The 24360-nt window shown below is 37.2% G+C and overlaps 1 protein-coding gene across 2 annotated transcripts in view; it reads left to right on the top strand.

Moving 5' to 3' along the window:
* The window catches only part of ZC3H6 (zinc finger CCCH-type containing 6), a 65065-nt gene extending 41302 nt beyond the window's left edge, over positions 1 to 23763 (top strand). The window contains exons 4-12 of one of the 2 annotated variants that reach the window (XM_034763962.1): positions 738 to 993; positions 3635 to 3750; positions 6105 to 6221; positions 8173 to 8284; positions 11891 to 12000; positions 12677 to 12930; positions 15085 to 15602; positions 17745 to 17981; positions 21349 to 23762. In XM_034763962.1, coding sequence (XP_034619853.1) covers positions 762 to 993; positions 3635 to 3750; positions 6105 to 6221; positions 8173 to 8284; positions 11891 to 12000; positions 12677 to 12930; positions 15085 to 15602; positions 17745 to 17981; positions 21349 to 22853 — 3201 coding nt within the window. In that variant the 5' untranslated portion in view covers positions 738 to 761 and the 3' untranslated portion in view covers positions 22854 to 23762. Of the gene's footprint in view, positions 1 to 737; positions 994 to 3634; positions 3751 to 6104; positions 6222 to 8172; positions 8285 to 11890; positions 12001 to 12676; positions 12931 to 15084; positions 15603 to 17744; positions 17982 to 21348 lie in introns of both variants that reach the window. The other variant, XM_034763961.1, reaches the window with a different exon arrangement.
* Positions 23764 to 24360: the final 597 nt, after the last annotated feature.

A 24360-nucleotide genomic window follows, 5' to 3' on the forward strand; every position in this document is an offset into this window, starting at 1 on the left:
TATCAGTTCTGCCATTCTTCTACTGCTTTAGTAATTACAACTAAAATTCAAAGAAATATTTACATAACTGTTTCATTTTAATTCACTCTCACAAAAAATCTGTTAATTTATCAGAAAAAGCCATAGCCTTTCTTTTTTTAAATACATTTGATGATCATCTATATGTAACTTACTTTTCAAGTAGATTGATCATAGTAAAAAATTTGATATGCTAGCAAATTTTGTATTTATACAAATAAATTTAAAGTATATTTGAACTAGGTGAAAGGTACATTGCCAAATGAGTTTAGATACTAAATTTTTGTTTTGTGAACAGCTTTTTTTCAAAACGGAACATCAACAGACATATTTCCATGACTTTTAACTTATTTTTAAAGGAATAACATTCCCCTGACAGTGCGATATTACAAAGGAATTGTGGTAGCAGATCAGACTGACGTCCATTTAGTCCATTATTCAGTCTCAGACAGAGATTTGTATCAGAAGTCCTGAGGAAGGCGTAAAAGCTACATAATGGACAATTATAGTATAATGATCATTTTGTTACTAAATAATTAAATTTTACTTTACAACAATGACGTTTGCTTGTGCAAATTGTGGAAATCATGGAAATAACGAAACACTTGATAGTAAAATAATTGTGTAGAAATAACCATCTTAATAAAGTGAGGGCAAGGGGGAGTTTGGGAGAGTGAGATGTTAAATTGCTTCTAATTGCAACTACCCCTTTCATGCAGCATGGACATTTATCAGGAAACTACATGACTTCCCAGAAGGCACAACATAATAAAAAATTAAAAAATAAGGAATATGATGAATACACTAATTACAGTGATGATAACTTTGGTAACTATAATGAAGAAGAAAAGGAGGAGGATTTTGCTGATCAGTTAAAACAATACAGAAAAGCTAAAGAAACTTCAAATACTGATTTAGGAGCTCCATTTCCTAAAGAACCAGTGAAAAAACAGGGGATGAAAGGAATCCAGAAAGGTACGGTTTGGTTTAATAGCTAATTTAGTTCATTTCAGAAACTTTCAGAATGGGATGGTGTCCTACAAATGGTGAAAAAAAATTAGACAAGGTAGGTTAGGGTAATATCTTTTAGAAGCTTGTCTCTCATCAACAGAAGTTGGTCCAATGAAAGATACTACCTCATCTACCTTGTCTCTCTCATATCCTAGGACCAGTCCAGCTACAACAACACTTCAAAATTATAGGTCATACCCAATTTTTCAGTAGTTTCTCTTAGTTTAAGTCCAGTATTTCAGAAGTCGCCTATAAATCTTGCTGGTTTTTGACACCTGAACTGTTTTTATGATGACAGCATTTCTTATCTATAGCTGATAGGATCCATTGTTTTTTGTTTCATCTTCTCTTGGTTTTTTTGTCTTCCTCTTGTTGTCTATGGGTTGCTTTTTCTTGTCTTGCTTCTGCCCTCAGTGCATCTTGCCTCTACTATCCAACTGTCAGAGCTGTACAAACGGTAGGTGGGTGCTGGTAGTTTTTCTACCAGAAGGCATCTATGGTGTGTCATGCTAGTAATTAAATGCAAAGTGCTGACGGTAACTCTCCTCTTCTTATATACAGGTAGCAAACACATATCAGCAATAAAAATTACACAGTCACAGATCAACAAGGAGTCCGGTGGCACCTTAAAGACTAACAGATTTATTTGGGCATAAGCTTTCGTAGGTAAAAAACCTCACTACTTCAGAGGTTTTTTACCTACAAAAGCTTATGCCCAAATAAATCTGTTAGTCTTTAAGGTGCCACCGGACTCCTTGTTTTTATGGATACAGACTAACACGGCTACCCACTGATACTAGTCACAGATCAGTGCTGCATATCCAGGTTAATGTTCCATGTTCTGCAGTGAATAGTGTAATTTTTTAAATAAGTTAAATCTTGCCAATTGTTGTCAGTTGTATAAGTATTTGAGTAGTAATATTGCTTCAGAATTATTTTCTATATAATGTACTCTATGAAAGTGTCATACATAGAGCTGGGTGGGAAAAATTATATTTTGAATAAGGCCAGGTTTGTAAAGGTATTTAAGCACCTAAACATGCAGATTGATACCTAACGGGATTTTCAAAAGTGCTTAAGATGCCTAACTTCCATAGGCATCTAAATACATTTAGAAATCTGGTCCTTAGCCATGATCATGCCCCTTTTTGTTCATTTTTTCACAAATTTTCGTATGTTCAAAATTTTGTTGAATGCTCATGGAAAATAAATATTGGAACTATACCTAAAACAACTTACTTGATAAATTAATTATGCATGATATTTATATTATGTAGCATCCACTTAAGAAATTAATCTCGGGGGTTTGTGAGTAAAGGAGAGGAGGGAGTAAGGTAGTTATGGAGAGAGAGGTAGGTGGAGGGGAGAAGATGACTAGCCTGAGAAGATCCATCCCTCACCAGAGGGGCCTCTGTTTCAGAAGGGTTGCAAGGGAAAAGATGGTAATGAAAATAACCTGATTCTAAAGCCTGGGTATCATCTAATTCATAAAATTGTTTTTTCACTGTTGTTGCAATTGTTTCATTGGGGTTTATTTTTAGTTTAAAATAGGTATAAAGTATCTGTCCACAGGCTTTGATTGATCTGTCAGTTATTTAAAATCACAAAATACAAAACCAAAATGCAATGTTGTTGAATATTCTCTATGCAAAGTTTTTTTCAAGTTTCACAAAATTTCAGAAATTGGTAGTAATGGTACCTCCAATATGGTTCCCTTGACTAGCAGGTTATGGGCACTTGAGTCACGTGGTTTTGTTGATGTCATAAACAATTCTTCTTACCCAACTAAATAGGAAATACGGTGGTTAAAGTAAATTAAATGAAGAAAATATTGGATTTACCATTTATCTTACCCAACTGTTCTCTGGGAACATTTCTATTGTATAATTAGGATTGGCAGAATTCAATTTTTATTTTTTATAATTTTGAGAGATAATATTGATGTTTATTTTTAAGTATTTATTTTTATTTTTACCAAATTTAAATGTTCATAGTGGCTGGAAATTGGGAGAGTGTAATTACAGTAGACATTGAGATTCAAAATGTTAAAGTTTTGTCACTGTTCAACACAAATTTTCAACATTATATGTTAAAATATAGAAAGTAAATAGCCTTAAATCAAACTCTTAAGTTCTCAAGTACATTTTTCTTACTTTGCCAATTTGTAAATTTTGATTATTATCAATGGAAATGTTTTTCCCTTGGTTTTTGTGTGTACAGTGAAATTGACTTTTGACATTTACCAATAAAAATCTAATCCTTCTAAGCCTATTTGTGATTATAGAGATTTCATCATGTGTAGGAGAGAGAGAGCTGTGGGTGCAGAAAATAGTATTTTGTTATGTGCATATGAAGGTAACATCAATATTTCAGTGATTTTTATATGTACTCTTTAAATATTAAGGGTATTTAAAGGGAATTGATATTATACATGGTATGTTAAGGAATTTAGAGCTGAAATGTAGTATCTATATAGTTACTATATCTACTCTTCCTTCTAGTTTCTCATGTCAGTTAAAGAGGAGGCCACGTTAAAGAGCTTTTTGCTTCTGAAGAATAGTCATTTTTCTTTGAGGTATCTGAAATATATTTTAATATTTTTCAGGTATTGCACAAAGGGGTTTTGGTGTTGGTCGAGGGCGTGGAATTCAGAAGAAGTTGAAGCGTAAAGATCGTGGAAGGGGGAGAGGGGCCAATAAAGGACCTGATGGCTTTCAAGAGGTACATGGAATTGAAGTTACAAACACATACATATATTTGCAAACACCTGGATACTCCTTGTTAACAGAGATGTAAACAGAATTGCCTAATTGTTTTCTACCTATTTTGCTCTGTTCTCCAGGGGTTAAGCTAACTCTTTTCTAAGAAAGGAAGTTCCTAGCCCATCCAGTTGAGAAAATAGTCTTGTTTAGTCCGCACCCAGAAAGACTGAAACAATACTAGCAAGAGAATTATAAACTTCACTTTTTAATGGGATGTTAACTTTGAAGCTTTAATAGCATCTTAATTAATTGAGGATTAATTCAAGTTCTGAGGAATTGGCTTACCTGCTGGCACCAAATCACTGGGGGTTTTTTTAGCCAGCATAATTAGATTGGGAGACTCGATTCAGTTCCTAGCTCCCTACTCCCATTGATCTTCCTCACAAGTTTTTCTCACTTTCATCTAAAATAAAATGTTAGACTGTAGTCAGTGTCGGCTGTTCATCTTTTCAGTTGTCAGGACTCTTACTCTATTCTTTAGACAGCCTAAACTGTGGTTCCTTTTCAAGTGATGGTCCTTATGTATATTCCATGCATACCCACCATACACCTGAGTCTGGAATTTTTTAGTAAGCCGTGTTTATTGGTCTATACGTGCGCTATAGTTCTCCTCATGCTCTGAACTGAGGACATAAGGGATGATGCGGACCAGTGCCTCTGCGGTTTCTTCTTACCAATGCATGGTCTGAGTCAGAATCTTCTGTGTCCTCAGCACCTTCTGCTACTGCGTCATTTCTGTAAATAGATTGAGTTTGGTTTTAGTATTTTTCTTCTTTTTAGACTCTAGTATAGTGTAGTTAGTTAGTTGTTTCCACTTTTTCCCCACCCCAGGGAATTTTTCTCCACAGGGGGCAGTGAAGAAGGTATAGTGTATGATGTGCATGTATATCCCATATGTGGAATACAGATAGGGCTCATGCATCTCAAATATTCTCTAGTTACAGGTAAATAACCACCATTTCTGGCTCTTTCCCACTCCCTGGCTGCAAACTGGATTCTTGCTCAACTGGTTCTACAGGACCCCATTCAACCTGGTTCTATAGATAGAATAATGAAAGGAGCATGTACCATAATCCAGCTAACTCTCCTTTTGGAGAAGGATGCAAATGAAGAGACAAATACAGACAGGCCCTAGCAGGACAGGAAGAAAAAAGGAGGAGGGAGGCCCATTCTTGATCTACATCAGCTAAATTTCTTTATTTGTAAATCAAAAGGAGAAGGGCACATGGTTCACATCTCTCAACTTGAAAGATGGTTGCTTTCATGTGGACATTCATTCATCCTACAGATGGTTCCTCAGATTTCTGGTAGGACCAGAGTACTACCAGTTCAGAGTACTTCGGTTTGGGCTACTACCAGCACGCAGAGTCTTCAGGAAGGTCCTCTCCATGGCAGTGGCCCAGATGAGATGAAACAGTTATACCATCTTCCCATACCTGGACAATTGGCTCCTAATAGGCAGATCCAACGAGGAGGTCCAGTTGGCTGGAGGCAAACAGTTCTGTAGTGGGCCTGATTGATTATTTTCAATCTGGATTGGGAAGTAAAGTCCCAGCCAGAGGAGCATCCTCTCCTGAGAGGAGGGTTCTGAGACTGGCAAAGTGACTGAAGAGGGTGGTGAAGACCCCATCAGCACCATTCTGTTGTCTTCTTTCTGATTTTTTTCTTAAGAAGAAAATACCAACCACTAACATTTTACATTAAAATATATAACAGAAGGAGACTTCATATCAGGATTGAGAGTTGGCTTATACTGCTTGGCTAGTAACTGTTAGTATTTTGGCATTCCTGAGGGAACTCCTAGTTGCTGTATTTGGGCCCTAAGCTAGTGACTAATCTAACTGTAAAGTTATTGTCTTGAGATCATTGAATATATGAAGTATTAGTTACTGTGTCCCATACAATAGTGGTATATTTTATTTTTTTCTTGTATACATTTGCAAAACTGAGATGTACAAATCTTTATGGTATCTGAAAGAAGATTCTAAATTTGTTGCATTTATAACAGAAAGCTTGCTATTTTCACCCAAGAATTTTATGTTACTTGGTCTTACAGAACAATACTAGAACATCAAGAAAATTTAAAATGCATATTTGGTTTTACTTTGTATTTTGAGATAGAATTGCCTTTCTCTGAACTGCGTACAGTAATCTGAAAACACTCAAGTCATGAATTACTGTCATTTTATTTTGAAATTTTATTCCACTTTGGGGTAACTACTGCTTTGAATGCTGTAATTGTTGTTTTGCAAATATATTTAAAATAGTAACTGTAACACATAAACTTAAAATATTTTTATTTCCCTTTTATAGGAAGGCAAACCAGTGAAGAAATGGGTGAATATGAGTCAGGAATTCATAAATCAACATACGGTGGAACATAAAGGAAAACAAATTTGTAAATATTTTCTCGAGGGAAGATGTATTAAGGTAAATATATACTTTCTATGCATGTATATATCTCTAGCGGGAGTCGGGGAAATGGTGGGCATTCTAGTTCAATTTAGCTAATATCAGGAAAACTTGTTTTATGTAACTTTGGTTTTTTGCCTTAGTATTTTTTGGCAGGAAGTATAAATAAAATAAATGTAAGAGAAATTTTTGAGGGAAAACTATTAAACTACATATCCTTTCACTGTGCAATGTAAATTATATAAAAATGATATACTATTGATCACTTATTAGCAGTTACAGTATGATAAATAGACCTGTGTCCAGCAATATTAGAATCTGAAATTAGTGTAATATGTAATCTGTATTTTTTATATTTAATTTTGGACACATGAAGGGTGATTTATTTTAAAAATAATCTTTTCTTGGATATTATAGATTTTGAGATATAGTGAAAAACAGTGCTTTAATTATGCACAAAGATACTTCTCTCTCCAGCCTAAGAAAGGGGGAAAATATGCTTTCCCAAACATCCCATAAAGGCAGACCTGAAAAACCTCAGCAGCTAGGTGGAGTTGGGATGCAGGAAGAAGAGAAATTGAATTAGAATGTTAGAGCCAGACATAATCCATAGCATGCTAGCCTGCCATTATGTAGATTCTGGTATTGCATCATTCTGAAACTAATAATACAATGCAGCTTAATTCTCTGGTACCAAACTTAATCTTTTAATCAATTATAAGATATAATATAAAAATTTGAAATATGAAAAAATTACATATTTGCTCTTAATTTGATGTGTGTATGTCAAAAATGTTTATTATGTCACTTATTCCTAGTTCCATTGTGAATTTGGAGGTACACAATTTTCTGTGTCTTTTCATGATTGTGAACTTTTTTCTTCATCATTTACTTCCAAAGTAAAAATAAAATGTAATTAGGCTCTTTCCAAATTCCTGGTGGAAATATAAGGTAATAGTCATAAAATAGTCTTGAATATTTTCATGGCTTTGTCTGTTATGGTATTTAAATTCCATGGTTCCCAATATGATGAGTATTTAGTGCCACCTACAGTTCATAGAATCATAGAATGTCAGGGTTGGAAGGGACCTCAGGAGGTCATCTAGTCCAACCCCCTGCTCAAAGCAGGACCAATCCTCAGACAGATTTTTGCCCCAAATCCCTGAATGGCCCCCTCAAGGATTGAATTTACAACCCTGGATTTAGCAGGCCAATGCTCAAACCTCTGAGCTATCCCTCACCTTATAAAGTTATAAAACAGTTGTAAGATAACTTACTTTATTTTTTGAAAGTACTTTCAAAAATTATTGTTGTGTAAAACTTTCCATGGAACTAGTCATAATGTAAAGTAATACAGTTTATATGATTTTTTTGATTGTCTAGATGGGCACCCCCTATATAATAGTTTTTAATACTTTTTCATAGCATAAACCACCTCCCCTTGCATTTGTGATCACATAATTTTCTTGCAACAACTACAGCATTTGCTTAAATTGAAAGATAATATTAGTAAACTATTTAATGTTTCTTCGAGTAGTGTCCCTATGAGTGCACCACTTCAAGTGCACACGCACCTCAAAGTGGAGCACCCATAAGGGGATACATCTCGAAGTACTCCGATTATTGCACAAGGTGAGTAACCTGTCCATTTTTAGCTTCTTTTAATGCAATTTACCAGATGGAATCGAGGAAAAAAACCAGTGCCATGTGACCAGCCTACTCTCCATGGACTACCAGCATATACTCTGTGGACCCTAGTCTGAGAATGTAGTAAAATGTTCTTTATCTCCACTTCTTTTTGGAATCTCAAGAAAATTGATACACTTGTTAAATACATGTATTGTCAATAGAGAGAAAAGTTCAAAACTGGATAAACAGGATGAAAGCATCATTGTTAAAATATGAAGTTGAATAAATTCAGCATTTAGAATTGATAATCTTTGTCTCTCCTTTTCTGTCATATTTACAGGGAGACCAATGTAAATTTGATCATGATGCAGAGATAGAGAAGAAAAAGGAAATCTGCAAGTTTTACATACAGGGTTATTGTACCAAAGGAGAGAACTGCATTTATTTGCATAATATCCTTTGGGAAAAACTATATTTGAATTATAATCCTAGTTAAGGTTTTTATATTTTAGTATAATCTGATTTTTCTTTAGACACTTTATAAACACACTGACTGTGTTTTATTGTGAAATATCATTTGCAGTGTTTGTGCAATTAGTGTATGGTGATATGTGCGTGAAAGAGAGAAGTTTTTCAAATTATAGTTAGGTATTTTCCATGGATTCTTTACAATTTTTCTTTTGAGATTTAACCCGATTATATATAAAAAAATTTAAACATTACAGTTGGTTCACAAGCTTTTATCCCATGAATTTGTTTTTATGAAAGCAACATTGACAAGTTAAAATTATAGAGTACTTAATTTTTAAAATCCTTTTTACTATTGGAAGATTAAAATTGAGAACTCTTAGAAATTAGTTTACTTTTTACCACATATTTTGTGTGTCTGGCATCCCATAAAGACATACATTAGGGAGCCTGCAACATCATAGCCACCTCTTGATTCCTTCAGTGGAAATGGTAAACACAGCAGCCAGCTCTCTCTGTGGTAAGAATGAGATATGACAACTTCAAGATCTCCATGTCCTTCCAGTCTGGAGCAGAAGGTGCAGTTAAGTACCATCCTATACCTCCTTAGCACAGGGAGCTGGTGTACATCATTATTTGATCCTATTTCTGAATGAGGGGGCAGGAGAGATTTATGTGAGAGGAGGATAAGAGCTGGATGGGGACAAGGTGGCTTTTCCCAACACACACACACAAAACACTTTTTGGAGTTGGAGGGGGGAATGAGTTACTTGCACCTGTGTAAAGTGAGTATAAAATACTCCTCGTTGAATAGCATTGTACACCTGCTTTGCTCACATATTGCACAGATGTAAATGACTGCACAAATCAGGTCTGCAGTCTTGAATTGTTAAAATAGCACTTGTGTATTGTGCATGGTTATACAAAGCCACAGAGTTGGTACAACTATTTCATGAACAAAAATAAGGCATTAGTTTTTATGTGCAGTTGTGTGATGGATAGACTCATAGACTTTAAGGTCAGAAGGGACCATTATGATCATCTGGTCTGACCCCCTGCATGCTGCAGGCCGCAAGACCCTTCCCTGGACACTGCCGTTGAAGTCCCCAATCCTGTGTTTTAGTGACTTCAATCGGCTGAGACCCTCCTGCTAGTGATCCCTGCCCCATGCTGCGGAGGAAGGCGAAAAACCTCCAGAGGCTCAGCCAATCTACCCTGGAGGAAAATTCCTTCCCGACCCCAAATATGGCGATCAGTAATACCCCGAGCATATAGGCAAGAGTCTCTAGCCTGACCCTTGTTGGCCATTATGCTATTCATGTACCATTGCTTGGTTTTCCTTGGCTACTATGTTTTACCATTAAACCATTGGTTAACAGATGGTTAACACTGATTCGTATTTTGTATTCACTGGAGTTGTTTTAACTGTGCAAGCGAGTTAATTTTTCCCTGACTAGCAATCAAACTTTTCTATTGAATTTGGATGGTGAGGGTTTTGTGTATGAGAGAGAGAACTGGATGTTATGGTTGCTGACAGTTATGTAATCTTACCTTGATTGCTTTAGTGTGTGTGATGTTTTTAGTGATCTAAATAATGGCATGGCTTGTTTTGAAATGCCCTTACCAATCTAAAATAAAGTTAAAGTTTTTGGGGTGGGAATTCAGAGTCAGATTAGCTTGCTTTAATGAATAAATGAATTTTACTGCTCTTTGTTCCATTTAGCAACACAACTAAGAGAGAGAAAGCAGGAGTCTCTTCTTTCATTGCTTCCTCAACAGAATTGTTCACTGAATTTTAATCAGCTATGCTTGTGCAAATCCTACTGAAGGCAGCTGGTTGCATGGGTGTCACTAAGGGTATAATTTGTCCTGCAGAGCCTTTTCTACTGATAATCCATGACAAGGAAAGATCATAGTTTAACTCTTAAAACCTGGATTAAGTTTGAAAGTCTGGCAGTTTAAAAAAAAATTTATTTGCAAACTGAATATATTTCAAATTGTATGCGCAAACCTGGAACCTGACAATAACACTTGATCATTTTTTATAGCAGAACCACACTTTATAAAGTTGTGAGAGTGAGTGTGTGTGTGTGCGCACGCGTGCACATACATTAAAAGCTTTGTTATCCGGCAGAATGAGAGTCTGTGCCAGTTAATCAAAAATTCCGGTTAAACATACAGTAAAAGCTTTGTTATCTAGTATGATGGAGGAATGGGGTGTGCCGGTTAATCAAAAATTCCAATTACCTAAGAGTTATATTTACCAATGGAATACCAATTTTCAAATAATTAGAATACAGTAAAATGAATAAAATACATTAAATAGCATACAGATACTCACCAATCCAGTAGTAGTACTGCACTGCAGAGTGGTTGGTTTCTTGAAGCACTTAGAAAACTTTACCTGTATACACCTATATAGTAGGTTATCTTATTACACTACATATCACTATGGGTAGCACATGGCATACACCCAAATAACTAAAAATACAGTTAACACTAAAACTAGACTGAACATAATTTAATCTTTCTTTGATCATTCAGAAGGCACTTCAGGATCTTTCAGTGCCTCAAGGTCATTATTATCAACATTAATTATTGTGGATGTAGACGGTGTAGGAGCTTGGGCTGGATCTGTAACGACCCTATGACACACCCTGGAAGCTGCTTTTTTGAATAAATCCCTGATATCAGCTTGCTTACTTGTCTTCTGCCTCTTTTGCATAAAAATAGAGTGCAGAATGTGCAATTGCATAATCTCCTGGGCAGTATACTAGTCTCGGTTACTAGATTGAAGATTTGTATTGGGAGATATCAGAAATGCCAGTTAATAGAGCTTTCTGGCTGATAAAGTGCCAGATAACACAGCTTTTACTGTATATAAAAAACCCCAAGAGCTGTTGTTTCAACCATTCTCCCCCCCCCCCCCCACCACAGTTCAGTGAAGATTCCCTTTTCTTACACATAATCTGTCCCTAAATTTCATTGACCAGTATATGGTTTTTAATACAAATAACAGGTTTTGATTATTGATTGATACTAAAATTGTACAAATTTTAATTTAAACAGATAAATACCTGGAAATTTAAAGTCTGGGATAAAACTTCATATTTAATCCCTGTCATAAGTAATACATCGTTTAAAGGATTAAATTTCTCTTGCTTCAAGAAGAGTCTATATCTAATAATATATAACTTCACTATATTGAGATGCTTACAGTAGGAAAAATTAGATAGTCTAAGGAGGGAACTTCATCTTTTTCTGTAATTATTGGCTTTAGTTTGACAGATTATTAGGTTATTTCATATATTAAAGATTAATAAAGACTTGAAGTTAGACTTTAGTAGGGGATTGGGGAGGTTGTTTGTTTTTGGGGGGAGCATGTTAAATACATATAATCAGTCTAGCACAGTGTCAAATGGGATTAAACAGTGAATTGCTTATTAGTCTGGTCATTATGCTTAAAATATGATTCTGGACATGGTAATTGTTTAGTGGCAGTCTCACTGAAAATTACTTCATAAAACTGTTCCAAACTATGCAAATTAAATGTTGCTACCTGTTAGAGTCCTTAATATTTTTGCTGCTACATGAATTTCCTTGCAAGTTCTATCATACAGGAGCAAAATGTTACCAAGGGGATAAGTGCAAGTTTTCTCATGCTCCATTAACTAAAGAAACAAAAGAACTGCTAGATAAGGTGAGTAATGCTTATACTGGCACAGTAAGTGAAAATTATTTCTGAGTGGCAAGGTAGTCAAATGGAATAAATATAGGCTGGGATCTTTCAAGGGGTTTAAAGGAGATAGGCACCCATCTCCCAGTGATGTTTAACATCCTAGCTCCCTGAGAAAATCTCAGCCCTGAAGTTTGGCTCTATTGACCACATGCTACAAAATGAATTCTCTTTTCCTTCTCTCTTTTTCCCCCTTCATTTTTTTCACCTCTCTCCTCCTCCTCCATCCATTATTTTTTCTGCTCTACTCTTTCACCCTTCTTTACCACCTCTTTGACAACCTCCCTATTCTCTCATTTTTAAATGTATACTCATATAGCATGAAATATATTATATGTATTTTAGAACATGTTACTGCTTTCCATCATCTGAAGTTACTGATCAAAGGACATGGACCTCCTAAAAGTGTATGTTCCCATATTGCAGAAATAGTTTAATTCCTGGCTGACCTAGAAGAAATTTTGAGGGGGGATTTAGAATTCTTCTGAGTTCGATATTAAATGGCAGGCAATATATAATAGACATACTAATACAGAGCAGCTTAATTCTTTTAAAATATAAAATGAAGTGCTACAATGAAATGTTAAGTTCAGTGCAAATTTAGTACAATAAAAACTTTTACTGCATTGCTTTGTTTTAGGTTTTGAATACTGAAGAGGAGCCACAAAATGAAGATGAAAAAGAACTGGAGGAACTCAGAAAGCGTGGCATAGTTCCTCTTCCTAAGCCACCTCCAGGAGTTGGACTTCTGCCAACTCCACCTGAGCAATTTTCATTTTCTGAGTCTGATACAGAAAATTTTCAAGATCCTTCTGGTGAATTCAAGAAAATTCCATCTCTGTTTGAGATAGTTGTGAAACCTACTGTGGATTTAGCACACAAGATTGGAAAAAAGTAGGTTTTAGAATGAAAAATGGCTTTATAAACATTTGAGAAATGGACCACACTACATTTTTAGAAGAAATTGATAGTCTTGAGGATTTCCAGAATTTGCTTTCTAACTTTGGGGGGGGACAATTTCCACTATTTGCCATCATAATTATAGTATCTTTTGTGTATCTAATACCCTGTACACAGGATTACTACTCTTGGGTCTTGACCTTCCCAGAAGAAACAGGCAAGGAATTCACTCCCTTCACTCTGTTTTTCCAGTCCTCTGAATGACTATGAACCCACCTTCCTTTGCATGGTGAACAAACCTCCATCTCCCTCTAGTCTCCCTGATAGTCAGCTCTTTCTTGACTTCAGTCAGTGAAGGAACTCCCTGATGAAACTGTGTGCCGGGTCTTCGTTGTTACTATTGCAGCTCTGCCAGATGTCACTGCCTTTACCTGAGCGCTTGTTACCCAGCCACCTCCCATAAAACTTAGACCTAATTGTTAGATACGAAGTTTTATCTGGTCCCGTTGAGTTGGATTTCTTCAAAGCTCTTCGAGTTTAGGTCTTGGTTGGTCTTGGGATGTTTTAAACTGGTAATTTGGCAGGTGTTGTGCAAACTTAAACACGCAGTTCTGCCAATACACGTTGCTGTTGACGGCAAAAACTATTCTGCTGCTCCACTCTTGGGCTACTCAGGATTGCCATTTGTGATGGATTTGTGGCACACAATGTGATGTGTTTGTAATGTGGACAGACGTTTACTATAAGAATTAATTTGCCCCTGCCAACCTCATATCTACTTGGCACCAAAAAGATTTGAACAGATATCCCCAAGGACATTTGGAATCTAAACAGCTTTATTCTAACTCCCCCACTCCTTTTAGGCGAAAGTGTTGTTTGCAGTGTTTTTCTATCCATGTTGGTCCCAGGATATTAGACATGGTGGGTGAGGTAATATCTTGTATCTATTGTTGGTGAAAGAGACAAGCTTCCAAGCTACACAGAGCTCTTCTTTGGGGAAAAAATGGAAAGGGAAACCATTACAGTATGTAAAAACTGTAATCATTCCCTGATGATCTGAAGAACCACTCGACTAAGAAAATTCAGTTCCTAGTGCTGTTCACATCCATACATCAGTGATATTCGTGCAGGTTAAAGTGAACAGACGATATCTTGCAGTATTAAGTACAGTGTTTACCTCAGACCTTAGTTTCTCCTGTACAGCTGACACATCAGGTAGTCCAGTTCCTCCACCGATCACGGTCATAGCGAGTTGTGATACTTCATCTCAGATGATTCTAGTGCAGTCAATATCCTTTGTTTACTGTCTTCTTCCTGTTCTTCCTTGGCCTTCCTAGCTTTCTCTTTCCTTCTTCAAGTACTCAATTCAGTGTTTGTTTAGCATGTCTCCCACCCTCCATTCAGTTTACATGTCCCAATCACATGAGCTTGCTTTCTTTGATATTTTCTAACATGTTCTGCTCTGTCAGCACCCACAATCTTGCATTTGTTATTTTGTCTTTCCCTGAAATATGTAATGTTTTCCTCAGCTATCTCTTATCTGCCTCCTCCAATCTCTTTTTGTTAGCTACTGTCATCAGCCAAGTCTCCGCTCTGTACACTAGCGTGCTTAATACAATTGCATGATATAATCTGACCTTTAGTTTGGTGTGGAGATCTCTGTTGACCAGATGTTCATCCTTCCAAAAGTGATGTTTGCTTTTCCTCATCTCATGTGGATATCTTTATCACAGCTACCTTCGAGTGTCATGTTCCCCAGAGAGCACAACTCTTTTACCTGTTCAATTTCTTTTCCATCCACGTACACATTTGCATGTGTTGTCCAGTTTCCTACATTTATCATCTTGGTTTTCTCTGATTTACTTTCAGTCCAATTTTTGCTGCTTCCTGTTCTTCCTCTGATGTAAAGCCAATTATTCCGTTCCACATCGTACTTAGTAAAGCAGTGACTTGTTTATCATAGGGACAGGGTAAAATGTTGTGGAAGACAGATGTCATTCCAAACTTCTAGAAAGGTATGGCAAGGAGAGGAAAGTGTATTTTTTAAAATGTTGCCTTTTTAAAATATATAAATTATATTTACTGCAATCTGGTTTTGTGTAGCATGTATATGTGCTTGTTCTTTACTTGTCAGTTTTCTGTCTACAGGCCACCAACCTTCTATAACAGCACATCACCACCAAGACCACAGTTTCAGGGAAATGACCCACATCCTCAGCATATGTATAATCCAGGGTCAAGTCCAGGGCCTGGTCCCAGCATACCACAAGGACATAATGGACCAGTAATGCACCCAGGTTCTCCTGGGCATCACCAATGTACAGGATCCCAAGGTCCAGCAATGCCACACAGCCCTCCTTTGCAACCTGTTCCACCAGGCTTTTTAGGACCACAGGGTCAAACTGGCATACCAATTCAAGCACAAGCTGGTCCACCTTTAACACCACCAGGCATTGGTGCACCATACAACACTCCAGGAGTTCAAGGACATATGATGAATATACCCAGAGAGAATCATTGCCCACCAGGCCCACTGTATCAGCAAATTCCTGGTGAACGACAGCAGAATATCAATTATGAATCTATTCAGAACCCAGCTGATTTCTATGACAATTACTATTCACATCAAGCTGTACATAGCTTTCAGCCAACTAATAACACAGGAGGTAAGTTTGTGTTCAAAATTGTTTTTATTCCTTGGTGAGACATGTTTCTGAAGTATTAGTGCACCTCTAGAATAATCAAGAGAAATATTAGAAAAAATAGCCTGTTTGAGATGTATCTTTAAAGAATATTGGAAACAACCTTCTTTTAAAAAAGAAAAAAGCTATTCTAGAACTTTCAAAAAAGAGAAAAAATCTAGCAGAGAGCCATTCTATAGAGCTGACTGAAGTAAAGACACTAGGACTAGTGTCTTTATTTACAAGAATTTAGCATTTACAAGAATTCTAATGCATCAGGCTAAACAAGCCAGTCAGTTTTCTTGCCTCTGACTCCTTCAGCTCTTCGTTCTGTACTCTCCGTACGCAGTGTAGTTGTAGCTATGTTGGTCCCAATGGTATTAGAGGGACAAGGAGGGTGAGGTGATTCCTTTTATTGGACCAACTTCTGTTGGTCAGAGAGACAAGGTTTCAAGCTACATAGAGCTTTTCCTCTGGTCAGCTGGAAAGCTTGTCTCACCAACAGAAGTTGGTCCAGTAAAAGATATTACCTTGCATCTTGTCTCTCACCATATACGTTATTCATACAGGAAAAATGTATAACAAATTTTAGAAGTATTACATGCAGATTGTAAATCAACTGTCTAGCTCAATGATACTCAGACGGTGACTCGTGAGCCACAAGTGGCTCTTTAATTTGTCTTCTGCGGCTCTTTGCAGTACATGATATTAAAACACTGATTTAATTATTAACCAATCAAGATGCTTTTACTATGTTATTAACCAAATGTAGTTGATAAAATAATATTTGATGAATCATTTTGACTACTCACTACTAACCAATCACCCACATGTAGAATACAGGTAGGGACCAGCACTCGAAGAAGAAATGGAGGTTACTTACCTGTAACAGGTTCTCCGAGATGTATTGTCCCTATCTGTATTTCACTGCCTGCCCCCCTTCCCCTCTGCTCCGAATCATGACTAGATGCACAGTAAAAAGGAGGAACTGGAGAGGTGTCAGTCCACACTGCCCCTTACTCCCTTGGTTCAGAACATGAGGAGAACAACTGTGCACGTGCAGGTCAATAGATACTACTTGCTAGAAATCTCTGATTTCGGGTGCATGGTGTGTACCCACAAGTAGAATACAGACAGGGATCACATGTCTCGAGGAACCTCCTGTTACAAATAAGTAACCTCACTTTCTCTGCTAAGATCAAGGTAGAGTCTAATTTTTAACCTGAAACTAGATGAATCTTTGAGAACTTGTTTATCCTGAACAGCTGTTGGTTGTCCTTGTTCTCCTTCAGACCAAGAAGTCATCTTGCATAAAAACCCTCTTACTTGGAAGATATTCAGGAGCCTCATTTTCATTTGACTAGACACAAGGATCCTAAATACCACTCTCTTAATTTTACTCATAGTCTTAATGCAAACACTGCCTCAGTTAAGATCTGCTTTTTCTGTTTAATGTATTTGAGTGACTGCCTCAGCACCTTGTGGGTCCAATATGGCTGATTTGTGAAACTTTCAGGTATTGTCTAGTAAAATCTGGCTTCTCACCCTCAATCTTCCTCATTTATCAAGGCAGTAGAGAAGCTCTGTCCACCTCTCAAAATTTATAGAATTAAAGTTGCAGTGCTAACCTTAATTCTGATGTTTCCTAATTTTTTGAGTGCTCATCTTTGCAATTTTAAAATATTTTTAATGTAACATTTCTCTCTGTTTGTAGATGCAGATATTCCCTTAAAAAAACAGTTCTATTCACATTAGATTTGATAAAACCCTTTCTTACTGGTGTTCTAGCCAAGGGGAGAGTATCATTTTATAGTTTATTTTAGCACACTATATGTGTGCAAATTGGTGAAAGCTTGAGAATTGTAAGATTTTTGTTACAATTTATTTTATTTTTTGCAAATAAAATAAACAGTTTTTTTCGATTGGGGAAAAAATCAGAGCTGACTTTGCAGTTTGTATGTCATGTTTCAGCCTGTTTCAATATGAAATAGTTGAAAGATTAACCTTTATGAGGTGGGATTTATAAATATTCTCAAATTTATTTCAATTAATATTGCTTTGTAAAGTCTTCTCTGGCTATTTGTTAGCACTAAATTAGCTGATTCTTTTTTAATATTGTATATACAGATGGAACATGGCATGGAGAATTTACTGATCACCAGGCTCACCTCATTGTTCAAGATTCACATAAGAGTGGAAATGAGTCAGATCGTGTCAGTAAAACAGGCCATAAACCTGCTATTAATGTACCGGATTTTCTTCCAGCAATGCAGAAAGCCCTTTTTGTAAGACTTAGTCAAAAACAGCAAGAAGATGGAGAACCAATCAGCAGTCAGTCTCAGAGGGCAATGAGCAAGGAAGAAGGTAATGTTAACTGTTACATTCTAAACAAAAATGTTCTTTTATATTGTGTCAGTATAATATTCCCATTTTTATTTTGTGACTATTTCCATTAATTACACTATGCCTATATAAGTTCCTACTTTAATTTCAACTGAATAACTTATTCCTTGCTTCTTTTCCTAACCTGTTCTTTAGTTTTTCTGTGGGCTCTTTAATACAGTAGCACCTCAGAGTTAGGAACACCTCAGGAATGGAGATTGTTCCTAACTCTGAAATGTTCATAACTCTGAACAAATTATAGTTATTTGTGCAAAAGTTTATAACTGAATGTTGACATAATACAGCTTTGAAACTTTACTATGCAGAAGAAAAATGCTGCTTTTAACCCTCTTAATGTAAATGAAACAACCACCTTATCAAATCTCTTTTTAAACTTTCTCTTTATTTAGTAATTTACATTTAACAAATTTTTGTTGTTGTTGTCTCTGTTGCTGCCTGGTGGCATGCTTCTGGTTCCCAATTAGGTATGTGGTTGACCAGTCAGTTCACAACTGGTGTTCTACTGTATTAGTCTTGGTACCAGTCTTATTCGTTATTTTTATTAATAACCATGGGACAGAAGTACAACTGTGCTAATGAAGTGTGCTGCTGATACAATTTTGGGAGGCATCCTCAATACAGAAGGAGGATCAGAATATTTTACAGAAGGTCTGGATGACCTTGACAACTGGAGCAACAGAAATGGGATGAAATTCAATAGTACAAAGTTCAAGGTCATGCACGTAGGGTCTAATAATAAGAATTTCAGCTACACGCTGGGGAATGGATGGCCAGTCTTAGGAGACTGAGTGTATGTGTACACTGCAATTAAAATCCCACAGCTGGCCCATGCCAGCTTACTCAGCTTGCGGGGCTCGAGCTGTGGGGCTGTTTCGTTGCAGTGTCGGACTTCCGGGCTCAAGCTGCAGCCCAAGCTCTGGGACCTGGTGAGGTGGGAGGGTCCCAGAGCTTGGGCTGCAACCTGAACTCGGAAGTCTACACTGTAATGAAACTGTCCCACAGCCTGAGCCCTGTGAGCCCGAGTCATCTGGCATGGGCCGGCCACGAGTTTTCATCTGCAGTGTAGACATACCCTGAAAGGGCTTGGCTTGTTTAGCCTAGCAAAAAGAAATCTGAGAAGGGGATCTGGTTGCTGTCTGTAAATACATTAGGGGGCATACATCAGGGAGGGAGAAGAGCTATTTAAGCTAAAGGACAGTGCTAGCACAAGAACAAATTGGGTATAAAGTGGCCATGAACAAATTGGAGCTGGAAATTAGAAGGTGGTTATGGAATAGCCTCCCAAAAGGAGTTCTGGGGCAAACAGCTTAATCAGTTTTAAGAGAGATCTGCACAAATTTATGAGTGCAGTTGTATGAAGTGGTTGCTTGTGATGTTGCGGGGCAGAGCTTAGCAGCTCTGGGGCTCACTCTTGGTTTATGTCTTGTGTTCCTAAAAGCTCATGGATCAGGGCTTCAGCCAGCCATCTGCAGTTGTCAGGAAGGGGTTCCCCCGCCCAGTATATTAAGAGTGGGGAAGGGTTGGTCTCCTTCCTCGGAAGCATCAGAGATGGCTGCAGTTGGAGATGGGACACTGGACGGTGTCGGCCAGTGCTCTGAGGTGACACCGAGCATTCAGGTGCTTGGCTGGTTGGTTCTTGCTCACTTGCTCAGGGCCTAACTGATTGCCATATGTGATGTCAGGAAGGTATTTACCCCCCAGATCAGGTGGACAGCAATCTTGGGGTTTTTTCATTTTCTGCTTCAGAGTGTTGGTGCTGGTCACTTGACAGAAATTATCTGGGTATGGCTCACTTAATCACTTCCCTGCCATTGCAAGTGCCGTGGGAATTGGTGCACCTCAGGCATTCCTGTTCTCTCTCTGCAGTCTAGTCTCCTCTGGGCTGTAATATTTTGATCCAGCTTCAGTTGTTGGGTTTAGTGTGTGGATACTGAGTGGTGTTGGTGGCCTATGACCTAGAGCAGACAAGACTAGATGATCTGGTGGTCCCTTCTGGCCCTAAACTTTGACTCTATTGCTTCCTTGAAGGGAGGGCAGATTACCTGTTTCAGTTAAAGAAGGATCAGTTCTGCCACTGCCCAGGAAATCATTGGCAGATGCTGACAATCTGGCCAGCTATCACCCTGTGTCCTGTCTTCCAGTTTAGTTCAAGATTATCAAAAAGGCTGTGGCAAGACAACTCTTGTAGTATCTAGTGATCTTAGACCTCCATGATAATCTGGGTATGATCCTATCTGAGACATAGACTGCATTGGTAGATTCTCTCTTCCTGGCAATGGATGAAGATAGTGTTCGTGCTTGCATTATTAAATCTATCAGCTGTCTTCAGTGCTGTTGATCACGAGGTGTTGCTGACTCACCTTCAAATCACATCAGTGGCAGACGGGCTGCTTTAGAGTGACTCAGTTCTTTCCTTGTAGAGCATCCTCAGAAGGTGGCGGTAGTAGTAAGAAACTGCTCCTCCTCTCTTAAGGTTCTTACACATGGAGTCCTCTGGATTTCATCTTATAACACCTATTATTTAATGTTTATAGGGAGCTATAAGGGTTAGTAAGGGAACATGAGCTTTGGTGTTTTCAGTATATGGATGCCACTCAGCTTTGTCTTCATTTCATCTGACTGGTCCAAAACTGTCAGTGATCTTATTCAGTGTCTGGGTGAGACAGGGGCATGGATTGAAAGTGAGTTGGTTGAAACTTACACTAGACTTGACTGAGGTGATGTTGATGGGCTGGGAAATGATACTATAATTACAGGGCTTCCCACTAACTGCAGTAGTGGTTGTTAATTTGTTCTCAATAATCTAATATTGTTTAAATACCTTCCCTTATCTCCCTTTCTGGAACCTGATTTCTCCCTGAATCCCTTACATTTTGGGTTTCAAATATGAAAGGGAAATAGAGTAGCGGTTCAGCATTTCCACCTTATCCATTTAAGACAGCAGCAAGCCCTGTCTTTCCCCCCTCAACCAACAATAAAGGTCACTTACATCAAGATTCATGTGTTCAAAAATACATTTTTTATGAAATTTAAGTTAGAATTGTTGACAGGAATAGTTATTTTCTGACACAAAAATATTGGAAGAGGTATACGAGAGAAGAGAAAGCAGCAGTTGAGTATTTATTCTTAAGTTGTTATAACTAGATTTTTTTTTTTTTTTGCTCACTTCCACTAGCTGATTTCTGGGATCCTAATTTATAGTTGCTATTACCTTATTTTGCTAAGTCTTAACATCAGACAAAAGCCAGTTATTAAGAAATTATACTTAGTTCAAAGTCTATTGAATCTCCAATGATCATTTGTTTGACTAATCTTTGTTTTCTTTCAGATGATAATGTAAACTGGTACTCCAGTAGTGAAGAGGAAGAGGGAAGCAGTGTTAAATCAATATTAAAAACCTTAAAGAAACAAACTGAAAATATTAGGAATCGGCAACAACATTCCACAGAACAACATATGGTGGTTGTTCCTACTGATCCAAGACTTGCTAAAGAGAAATGTACAGGAAACCAGGCTGTTGATCCGAGACTGAGATCCACTCCTAGATCAAATACTAGGAAACCTACAGAGTCGTCATCTTTTGACCCAAGGCTTGCACGGGATCCCAGAATGTTAAAGGTTAATGAAAGTGGTCTTGCAAGTTCTTCTGTTGGTGGAACAAAGTTAGATTTACATCATGCACCCACTGGAGTTAAGGTCAAGCAAAAAGGAATGGATGATGATGAAGAGGATGCAGAACGAGAATTGAGAGAGAGAGCTTTTCTAATACCTTTGGAACCTTTACCTGGTGTAACATTAAGGGATCCGAGATCTCAGCTTCGACAGTTTAGCCACATTAAAATGGATATTATCCTGACCAAACCAAACTTTGCTAAACATATTGTATGGGCTCCTGAAGATCTACTTCCAATACCCTTGCCTAAACCTGACCCGGTGTCTTCAATTAATTTACCTCTTCCTCCACTTATAGCTGACCAGAGGCTTAATAAATTACGTAATTTAAAAAGTGATCCCCATCCAAATGCAATGCCAGCTGACCCAAGACTGGCAGCAAAAGCAAAAAATAATATAACAAGCAGAAGTGGCTCTTTGGATCAATCTGCAGATTTGCATGCCAGTAGTTCAAGCAAATTAGGAGATCCTCGCTTACAAAAAAATGTTGATCCCAGACTCCACAGACTGTCTAGTACAGATACTCACCATGGAATCACAAAGGATTCTCATCCTCCAAAATTTGACCCTCGTCTAACCAGATCTGGTATTGGTTCATCCCAGCCCTCAGAAGCTGTAATATGTAAATCTGACCCGGACATTCTGCCTCCTTATGCACCCAAACTATCATCAACGGGTGTTAGATTGGGAACTCCAAGCTCAATACTTAGTGGTATTAGTTTGTATGATCCAAGAGACCACAGTTCATCTTCATTAGACCCAGCGCCAGTTAATTCAGGAGAGAATGGAGAGAACCAGAAAAAAAGTATTTTGAAAAATACTAGCAAAAATGAATCTACTCTGTCAGAAGACATGTTGCCACAGAAGTCTGTCCCAAATATGGATAAAAATACAGAAGGATCAGCAGAGGCCAATTTAGAAAAAGCAAATAGCATCAATAAATCTCAGGCTAAGCACTCCAGTACTGCACCAGCAGTGCATAATCTTCCTATCCAAGCTTTATCAGGATTGATCAGACCACAGTACAGTGATCCAAGGCAAGTTAGACAGCCTGGACAGGTAAATCAAATGCAAGATAACGATCCAAGTGGGGAATCTGATGATAAGTCACTAAAAGATGTTTTCAAGACTTTTGATCCAACTGCTTCACCATTTTGTTAGCAATTGATTTATTAAGTCTTTTTACGGTTGTGAATATTGCAGTTTTCTGCTGTTTTGTAACTGGTTTACCTATTTGCTTTATTTATTTTTAAATTATAATTATCAACACTTTTCAGCTGCTAATCTCAGAACCACATGCAGTTTCACAGTATGCTATAGTGTTTGCACAGTATTTTCTATATAATACTTTTCCAATTTCAGGGAGACTAATAATTGACATGTAGAAAAGACCCTCTATCATGTTAGATCTGATAAAAGCACTTTCATTGTAAATAAGTCATTATGAATTCAACTCGGAAGACCTGTATATGTGTAAGCTGTCTCTTTCATAATCAACATTTAGATATAATGATTGCCACTTTTGTAAGATTGTATAGATTCAAGCAATATGATGTACATTACTGTGAGAGAGACTAAGACAAGAATTGTCTTACTTATCAAGCCAAACCTACTTACTGAAATATACATAAATGAAGTAAAAGGAAAATGTTGATCCTCCTTTTCAGAGTAGTTGATGTAAGGCATTGTTTTTATTCATGCAGTCAATATTCTTAGTGTAAAAGATACCTATCACATATTGAGGAGTTAAAATGTCATATCTTTTTAAAGTATTTTATTCTATACTGTATATAGAAGAAATTGTGAAGTACATAACTAGAAGAACATTACTGTTAAAGTGGAGAATACCTAAGTTGTCTAATACAAAAAAGTTTATTTAATTTTTCATGCATACACAATTCTGAATTAGTGCGATAGCTTACATTTTGGTGTTCATGTATTTCAATGTATTTTTGTATTCAGCTGCTTAATTTGTATTGCTTTTTTTGTATTGATGTAACTGCAGTACTTGTATTCATTGTGTCTTACGACATTTTTAACAAAAAATTAAAAGATACAATCAGAGTCTGGTAGTCGCTGTTAAATTGATACGCCTGCTAAAATACCAGATAGTTAAACACACGGAAAACAGTAATTGAGCACCTCTGAAGCAGTGATGATGATTAAACTTGCTGTATTATACTCGCTTGCCACAAGAACTTGTGTCCCAATTCTGCACTTCTTTAGTAGGCAAAACTCTCCTTAATTCCAAAGGGAGTGTTAGCTCAGTCATGGCTTCAGGATCAGAGCTTTAGTAAGAGAGAGGGTTGGGGTTCTACTGTCCACAGTTTTTAAAAGATGTTGAAAAACTAGAGAGGGTTCAGAGAGGAGCTTCCAGAATTATTTGAGGATAGCTCCTTAAAGTGAGAGACTTTTAAGGACCCAAGCCTATTTAATTTATTAGAAATTTAGCCATGGCTGTAAATACCTCCACAGGGAAAATATATCTTTAATACCAGATAAAGGCATATCAAGAGCCAATATCTCGAATTTGAAGATGGCAAAGTTCAAACTGGAAATAAGATGAAAAAAAATTAATGGCAAGTGTAACTAATCATCAGAACAGCTCACCTAGCGATGTGGTAGATTCTCCATCACTTGTGGTCTTTAAATTAGCCGATCAGATTTG

This window comes from Trachemys scripta, chromosome 3, assembly GCF_013100865.1.
Source record: "Trachemys scripta elegans isolate TJP31775 chromosome 3, CAS_Tse_1.0, whole genome shotgun sequence".
NCBI lineage: Eukaryota > Metazoa > Chordata > Testudines > Emydidae > Trachemys > Trachemys scripta.